We start from the raw sequence: 9,264 nt of genomic DNA, 5'->3' as shown, positions 1-9,264 counted from the left end.
GGGCACATCGTCTGTGCGGCTGCATCCATCGCATCCATCAACAGTCACACCAAATCTGGATTCTATTTGCTGAGGAACAAGAGGAGCGACTCGGACACACTCAACAGAAAGCAGAGGACCAGTTGTCCACCGCAAATCGGATGTTTAATTTATGCTTGTCATTTTTCAATCCAAGTCAAAAGTGCTGAGACTCCCTGGGCCTGAGAAGTGTAACTTTTCCACGCAGTTTTCTTGGAGCAGAGGTCTTCAATATGAGCAAGCCTGCTGGTTCAACAAGTGGTTGTCTGGATATTTTAAATGTCAAATCCAGTGAGTAGATTGTTTTTCTTTGTTGGTAGTGATAGCGAATCAGAAACGCGATCTCTTTTGTTTGCGAAATAAGTGAATTTAAAATGGTTGCTTATGTTTATGGCTTAAGGTGACACAAATCAACTGAACTCCACAGAGCTGTCAAACGCAAATCGATATGTTTACATGCTGTCAACGTCTAACACCGAGAGCACGAATGCCTAAAATATCTACGTAACAGTAGTTTTACATATTAGATATACACGTGTAAGGAAATAAATAAACTGGTTAGATAAGTTTGCGTTTATTGATGCTGTTACACTGTGAAGTCTTGACAGCCTCGTTTCCCCATTAGGCTATAGCAAATAAGTTGTGAATAGGCTGCTAAATCTAACTAATATTGTAACAGCCTGTACAATACATTTTTAAAATATTATTTGGTCCTAATGCGTAACCTGTGCATAACATGTCACCAAAGCAGATCTGAGTTATCCTTATTAGCGTGCTCTTTTGACTCGTCAATTAATTTCAAGGAAACAAGAATGCAGATTTCCTGACAATTTATTCTTTTACATTTGCAATGTGGATTTTCAAAATTGTCTGACTGGATTTTTTTTTTTTTGAAATATGAAATATTCAGTGTGATTTGAGAAATATGCTTGTGGTGATAAAAAATAATAATAATTGTGCGCCTCTATTTGACTTTAAAGATTAGACTTAAATTAAAAGGTGTTAAAAGTTTTGACGTGTTAAATGACCCAAGAAAATTATTTAAGTAAAAGGCGAAAAATAAGGTAACCCAATCACATTTTTTCCCTAATGCTCACTAGTAATTAGCGAGGATTTTAAAATAACAGACCTGTGTTAAAAACACAATTTTTAAATCTAGCTTAGTATTTCAGTCGAAATTAGTAAATTTACTTTAGGACCAATGAACACATGAAATCATTTCGTTGAGGCCTAAACTTTTCGTTCATTATTTTGAATGCCTAGCCTCAAAAAAACTTTCTGACGACGCTTTACGCGCATTTCAAATAATTTTCAGATGATATTTATAATACACAAGAGTATTAAAAATATTGCTTTACAGGGGTAAAATCGCGGCACTTGCACTGTTTGGGTGGTCGAAGGCCCATTAAGTGCAGAGTTTCTCACAACTGCACTTAATCCAATGCAGCAGGTCCCAGGGTTGATGCTGATTACAGTAATGAAATATGCCATATGTCTTTAAACAATTACAGCTCACAATGCAACAGACAGGACCCCCACAGAGGAAAGTTAAAGACGTATTTCATTCTCTAAAAACAAATCCGCCTTCAATTCATGAGTTTCTTATATACGAACCATTGAGTGTTGTCAAATTATGCGATGATTGCATCTAATCTGGATGGGGGAACAGTATAGGCCTTTATGACTTCCTCGAAATAAGAGCTGTGTGCTTTGATGGGTTTAATTATCATACCACATAAAAAGAAAATCGCAGGAAACAAAATAAATAAATAATAATCATACATAAAATCTAAATGCAAATTAAAAAGCAGGCGTTCTTCGAGCGCTTCATCTGAGAAATAAATAAATAATTATTGGTGCACCATGGAGCAATTTTCAAGTTTCAAAACGACTCCGTGACAAAAGCAACAAGTTGCCTCCTTTTTCAGCCATGCAAGATGCAAACAAATATTAAATTAATCTACATTGTTGTCAATACGAGAATTTCCCACTGTTCTGATTTTTTTATATAGCCCTACACACAGCAAATCAACAAAACGCCATTATAATTTCTGAAAGGTCCTGTACGAGGAACATCTGGCATGCACAGAATAGAAATCGGGTTTTCCATTAAAATGCAGCATCGTTTTTTTTTTCCTTTTTTCTTTTCTTGTTTTAAAAAGTCAGAGTGCATGAAGTCGTTTTCCTTCTCCTTCGTTTCTGGTCTATATCCGAATTCCCATGCTACCCTTTTTGACGGGTCACTGGAAAATCAATGAGCAGGTGGACATATGTCAGTGTAATTACATAGCCGTTTCTCTAAACGACTCCCCCATATACATGCAAATATACCTCTATTGACAGACTTAAATACAGAAAAAAAAAATTCTGCACACAAGAAAAATCACAATTTTCATTTACTCCAAGTTCATTTGCATACACTTCATTTGAGTCTCTGAAACGCGCTGGTGCGTATTATTCTCCTCTCCCGTGTCACTCCTTAATCCGCGAGCCTTTAGACGGCGCGAAGAAAGCAGTTGTCGAGCTTCATTATGAAGCGGGGTTGGCAGCTTGTCGAGACCAGGCCAGTCAGACGAGGCTCAATGGGGAAATCATTAAGTTAACACTCTCCCTAATGTTGCCATTGTGCGCGTCTACTGAACATTGTTTTATGCGACCTGCGATATGACGCTTCCCACCAATGCGCCCAGGGTTTGCACATTCCTATGGACTGACTCATTAAAAGTGTGTCCTTTAACGCAATTGTTTGTTTAGTTTTTAGGACAAAGATTTGAGAATTGTGCGAAGTTATGCAATGACTTTCAGGGAAATTTCTGTAGGCCAGGCGCAATGTCGAGGTTCGTCTCGCGCATAATTTCTCTTTTGGGCCCTTATCACAGAAAATCAACGTTAACTATAGTTTTAAACAAAACTTAATTTTTTTTTTATGTGACACTTGTTTATCTAGGCTTAATATAACAAAGTGATAGATAGCCTAATAAAAGCAGGCTATAGCCAACTTTCTGAAAATATGATCTCGGCCTAACTTGAAATCGTTTGAGTTAAAATGAATAACTATTAAACATAAGCCTATTTAAAAAAAAAAGTCAATATTCTTAAATAGACATATAATCTGCAATTGGGTTGTCGCTTTTTCATTAAATGACTAACTGCTATATTTCCTATCTCTGGTAGGTCGGATCCTGGACATTCCATGTAAAGTGTGTGGAGACCGAAGTTCTGGAAAGCACTACGGGGTGTATGCGTGTGATGGCTGCTCGGGATTTTTCAAGAGGAGCATAAGGAGAAACAGAACGTATGTCTGCAAATCTGGCACACAGGTGAGCTATAGCTAGATCTACTAATCAATTACAGCGAAGTGTTTGAACCGTAACAGCGTCAGCTAATTTGACTAAGCAAGCGCGTCTAAGGACTAGATTACACCTCCAGTGATTTTCATAATTGAAAGATTATCCCAGAAGTGAGCCCCCTCCCGCGCCTTTGAGGGCCCTTTGCCCCGTCTAGTGTAACAGGTGTAATCCAATCTAACGCACCGGCAGGACTGGGTGGATTTGGAGAGCGGTAGGCGGGAATGAGACTATTGGTCGTGCGGCGGGGGAGCGAGTCAATAGCCGTCATTACTCTACCATTCCCACATACCTGTGGAGTGGAGATCACTGGAGCAGAAAGCAGAAGAGGCTGTTTGTGTGCCATAACGAAACCTACTGTATTTCCTTATTCTCTCGTCCTCTTCTCCCTCAGGGCGGCTGTCCAGTAGACAAGACACACAGAAATCAGTGTCGCGCCTGTCGCTTGAAAAAGTGCCTAGAAGTAAATATGAATAAAGATGGTAAGTGCTAGTAAACACATTCGTTTTTAATATATATATATTTTCAAGAGTTAACAACAGAAAATGTTTTTTGTTGCCTATAATCCCCTTTGACAGTTGCAAAAAAAAAAAAAAAAAAAAAAAATAAATCATACGGTAAAAAAGCTGATTGCTTCTGACTTTACTGACCAACTAGGCTAGTTGACTGATACACTTGTACAAGCTAGTTATAAGTGTCAGTGACTTGGTTTTCCGGATCTATAAAATCTAATTAAAAGGATGACAAAGAAATACCATTGATTTAAAATTTTATTATAAAATATTATCATATAGGCATATATATATATATATATATATATATATATATATATATATATATATATATATATATATAATTATTATTATTATGAAAGTGTATTCTAGCCAACATGCTAATAACTAGTTTGTCCTTTAGACCCTCATGCTATATCCCTGTCTTAAAAAAAAAAAAAAATCGGAATCAAAAATATACATTTTTCCAAAAGTGGAGTAACCCTAATACAATAGATTTATATTCATGCAAATTTGTAGAAAAAAAGTCAGCACAAAGATTACTACTAGTGGCTTCATTGTGCAAGTGAAATAATTTTGTAGCCTACCGTTAACTTTTAACAATCTAACTTGATTGTTAGCATAGCTATAGCCTACATTAAATCAATATTTATTGTAGAAATAATCGATTTTCCAAAAATCCAACAAGAATAGCCTGCATAGGCTATTACTTGCCACATATTTCCAAACTAGCTGTAGCTTTTTAAACTATTTCTACTTTTTATCCCACAAGAATGCTTATTTATCATCATGCCACTTATATGAATACAGCAGTGCAGCACGAGAGAGGACCGAGGACGTCAACCATCCGAAAGCAGGTGGCGCTGTATTTCCGAGGCCATAAAGAGGTGAACGGGTCGTCGACCCATTTTCCATCCACGTCTATCCCGGGGCCGCCGTTTTTCACGACAGTCACGCAGCTGGAGCCTCACAATCTGGAGTTAAACACGGTCACAAGCACACCGGAACGGCAGGCCATTGTAGGACTCGCCCAACCCACACCGAAGGTAAACGCAGTTTAATCAACGAATTATCACTTTAATTAAAACATAGTTTAACTTATAAATGAATGCCTACAACCCCGCTTATTTTCTATGCTCATGTAATAACTTTTCAGTATCCTCATGAAGTCAGCGGCACCCCCATGTACCTGTATGAAGTGGCGACAGAGTCTGTGTGCGAATCGGCCGCGCGCCTGCTCTTCATGAGCATTAAATGGGCCAAGAGTGTTCCGGCCTTCTCCACACTCCCTCTACCTGACCAGGTAAACGAGTGTTTTAATCATTTAATGTATCATTTTCATGTAACCAAACCAAATGCTAGGTGGTTCATGTATAATCATTAGTGAACACTCTTACCTTTTTTTTCTTTCGCAGTTGATCCTTTTAGAAGACGCATGGAGGGAGCTGTTCGTGCTGGGCATCGCGCAGTGGGCCATTCCCGTGGACTCCAGCACTCTCCTAGCTGTTTCAGGTAAGCCATAGGCCATACAACATGTTGCCTGGAAGTTGTGCTTGGTTGGTTTAACAAGTTTGAAATACTTTTACAATTGCCATTTCTATTTTTGCTTATAAGTCATATTCATACTTTGATTATCCAAGTGTAAGATCTTATCACGTGTTCTCGCGAATTAGGAATGAATACCGAGAACACAGATTCCCAGAGGCTAAACAAAATCATCTCGGAGATCCAGGCGCTGCAGGAGGTCGTGACGCGCTTCAGACAGCTCAGACTGGACGCCACGGAGTTTGCGTGCCTCAAGTGCATCGTCACCTTCAAAGCAGGTAGACTTAGTTTAAAAAAATTAAATAAAAATGATATAATAATAATAATAAAATAAAAAATATATATAACAAAAACATGGTTTTAGGTCATATTTATATATTTTGCTGTAGTGTGTCAATTTGAAATATAAGTTTACATTTCCAAACCTTATTTTTGTCATTAATTGTAATAATCCAGTGAGATTTGTGTATGCACAAGGAGTCTGACAACAGCCGGTCTGATCTGATCTCACCATCATCGAGTCCGTCTGTGATTACATGAAGAAACAGAAAAAACTGAGACAGACTAAATCCAGAAGAACTGCTTGAAGAAACTCAAAAACATTTAGTTAAATAATAAATAAATTCTATTTTATTTTTGAAAGCATTCTCACTTTACAGCATTTTAACACAAGTGCCAGTGCTTTTCACAGAACTGCAGCTTTGCAGGAAGGTTTCTTCAAGCGTCTCGGAGACGTTCCCGCAGTTCTTCTGGATTTAGTCTGTCTCAGTTTCTTCTGTTTCTTCATGTAATCACAGACGGACTCGATGATGGTGAGATCAGATCATACCGGCTGTTGTCAGAGTCCTTGTGCATACACAAATCTCACTGGATTATTACAATTAATAGCAAAAATAGCTAAGACTTTTGCACAATACTAATATATATATATATATCTTTATATAACTTTGTTACTACATTTTTGTCAGATACTGATTCCAAATTACATGACAAAAATTGTAATTAGCAACTAATGTATTCGATCACAACACATTTAAGGTAATTTGACTACTTTTTGATTACTTTTTGATTACTTTGGACTTAACTCGTTTATCATTAATTTGAATAGGATAATCTTGTACGATACTGATATAAAATACAAATATTCCATTCTTTGTTAACAACAACATGAAGTGCATTAAATATTACATCATGTCAGGGGCTGGGGTTTGTGATTGAACTGTGGGGTTTTTGTGTTTAAGGAAAAGCTATTAATTAAATAATAATCATTTTAAATTGAAATAATTCTTTTTTATCAGTTCTATACATAGACCTGTGAACTTACTTTTATTAATGATTATTATTGACCTAACTTATTAACTTCAATACACATCAAATGCTGTTTTCAGTGGGCACATGACTAGGACAGTGTAAAATGAGCTAAACAAACATGCCGTCTCTCTTTTCTTTCTTGTACAGTTCCAACACACAGTGGTTCAGAACTGAGGAGCTTTCGTAACGCTAGTGCCATCGCAGCCCTTCAGGACGAGGCCCAGCTGACTCTAAACAGCTACATCCACACCAGGTACAGCCAATACTCACTGAAACATGGGGGAATCTGATAAAGCACATACAATGAACAGTGTTGAATTTAGAACTCTTCTGATTTCTATTTTACATTCAACTCTATTCCTATTTCAAGGATTTCAACCGAATGGTTACGTTTCAGGTACCCCACTCAGCCGTGCCGCTTCGGGAAACTGCTGTTGCTCTTGCCTGCTCTGCGTTCAGTCGGTCCATCCACCATCGAAGAGGTGTTCTTCAAAAAGACCATCGGGAACGTGCCCATCACACGACTGCTTTCAGACATGTACAAATCCAGTGATATATGAGCTACTGAGAGACAGAAAAGAAACAAAATGTATCTTTGACCTTGGCATTCACATGGACGCCGTGGATGACACCAGATCCCCTAATGTGATTCTTCACGCACTTGTTTGGAGAATAAAGCTCTACCAATGTCAAGATGTTGTTACGCAGACAAAGTTTAAAACGAACAAACAGACTGCATCTCTAAAAGTTGAGCTCACTGCTTAGAAAGAAAAATGAACGTTTAACCAGTAATTTTCTAATTGATTTAATCTATTTAAGGTTGTTTATGGAAGTAACTTAACAAGCTTAATCTGTTCTTGTTCTATCAAGATTTAAATACAAAATTATCTTAGTTCGTAGTCATATTTGAACGGAGTGTCTGTTATGTACAATCATTCATTTCAAAATGGGACGTTTTATTGTGTCCAATTGAGTGACCAATGCTGTTTTGATTTCAGCGCCACTATTATTCGTATGTCCACGAGAACTTTGAAGGAAACCAAAAATACAAAAAAGAAAGAAACCATGAGGTACGTTGCAGGGAAGTAAGTCGCTGTCCCTTTGACATAGTGCTGAAAACCAAAGGCCCATGAGTCAGAACTGAAGAGCGAGTTCATTCCTGTCCTGCCTTCCAGCAGAAGCTCCAACTTGAATCATAAACACTTGAACCAGCTAATCGGGTTTACTTGAAATGCATGCTTTAAGGTTGGAATTAAACTTAGCGGGAAGGCAGCAGGACTGAGCATTACTGACCTGATGAATCACATAATTACCTACTGAGGTGACTGGGAGGCCACAGCACCCACGGCTTGTGACCTTTATGTAAGATTAGGGTTCACAGGCAGGGCATTTCAAATCCTCTGGATATATTTCTGTCGGCATTGAGAGTTTTCTATGTGGCCGCTCTGCAAATGTAATTTTATTGATTGATTTTTTTTTTTATTGAAAGCCGTTTCTGCTCACACTTGGCCCATGTCAGGGCTCCGCATTTAAAACCCTTGTTTGAATAGCTACTAACCATGGAAAAGAGACACGATCAGCACTTGGATTTTGTTTTTTGTAGTCTGTAAATACATTTCTCGTTGTACAGTGATAATTTTTGTGAAAGTTGTTCTAAGATATTAGAATAAATATTGAATATTGATTGCCTGGTTCTTCAGCGACGGTCTAATTCAGGTCTCCTTTCACCATAGGGGTTTTGGGTTTCTAAAGCCACAGAAAAAAGTCCATTGCTCCCTAAACGGGGTACTGAACGGAGACAGAGAGAGGTTCATGTCTGCACGTAAGTGCATATTGAACCACTGACGATACAATACCCTGGACCTTGAGTGAATTTGATGTGCCTCGCACGGCTCGGGGTTTCAAGCACTCTTTCACAAATCAAGGGCTTTGCCCAAATTGCATTTTTTATCTTCATTTTTTTGATAGAGAGGATACAATAGAAAGAAACATGATTGCGGTGACAACTTTCAATCCAATTTATCCTCTTTATCCTAGTTCCTGCTCTGACGTGGAGTGAACTCCAAGGTTGCGTGAGCCACGCGGCTGTGCCCTCCTCTTTACCTTACACAGCATTGTTGCACATAAAATTGACTCTCAACAACATCTGCATTCCATCAAAAGTAATTTAGGCACGATCCATCATGCTAGAAACAGAATAACAAACAATTAATACCCACAGGATGAGACAATGCTAGACTCACAAGCAAAAGGTTGAATGTAGGCCTGTAATTTGTACAGCAATTACAAACAATACAAAACACACCTGTTGTACACTCAATTTTAGATCCCACATCTGTTATATAGTTACATACACGTATAAAGTTCTAAAAAGTAGACATTAAGTGCAGTGTTTAACCCTTGTGTTCAGGTCATTTTTGTTCTGTTGTCATTAAACAAATGCTGTAAGTACCCAGACAAAACAAACTTTGAAAAACCAGTTCACCATGGCTTAGTTATATAATAATATATAAAAAATAGTTAATAATTGG

At 37.9% G+C, this 9,264-nt stretch overlaps 1 protein-coding gene and 1 long non-coding RNA gene across 2 annotated transcripts; one reads left to right on the top strand and one right to left on the bottom strand.

Annotated features, from left to right (window-relative positions):
• Positions 1-200: 200 nt before the first annotated feature.
• nr2e1 (nuclear receptor subfamily 2, group E, member 1) lies at positions 201-7,293 on the top strand (the record flags this gene model as incomplete). The annotated part of the gene is made up of 9 exons (XM_081379312.1): positions 201-309; positions 3,193-3,338; positions 3,760-3,847; positions 4,688-4,923; positions 5,034-5,180; positions 5,293-5,389; positions 5,551-5,700; positions 6,881-6,986; positions 7,131-7,293. Exons 1-9 carry the CDS (start codon positions 252-254, stop codon positions 7,291-7,293), a joined length of 1,191 nt encoding a protein of 396 aa, XP_081235438.1. The 5' UTR covers positions 201-251.
• LOC308698881 lies at positions 2,175-5,689 on the bottom strand. The gene is made up of 4 exons (XR_014031123.1): positions 5,504-5,689; positions 5,275-5,417; positions 5,067-5,172; positions 2,175-3,822 (listed from the first exon to the last, which is right to left on the bottom strand). It is a non-coding gene; the product is annotated as an uncharacterized lncRNA (long non-coding RNA).
• Positions 7,294-9,264: the final 1,971 nt, after the last annotated feature.

The sequence above is a fragment of the Scardinius erythrophthalmus genome, assembly GCF_964197995.2.
Source record: "Scardinius erythrophthalmus genome assembly, chromosome: 11".
Lineage (NCBI taxonomy): Eukaryota > Metazoa > Chordata > Actinopteri > Cypriniformes > Leuciscidae > Scardinius > Scardinius erythrophthalmus.
The sequence above is the reverse complement of the archived record's forward strand: the minus strand, read 5'-3'. Positions and strand labels throughout refer to the sequence as shown.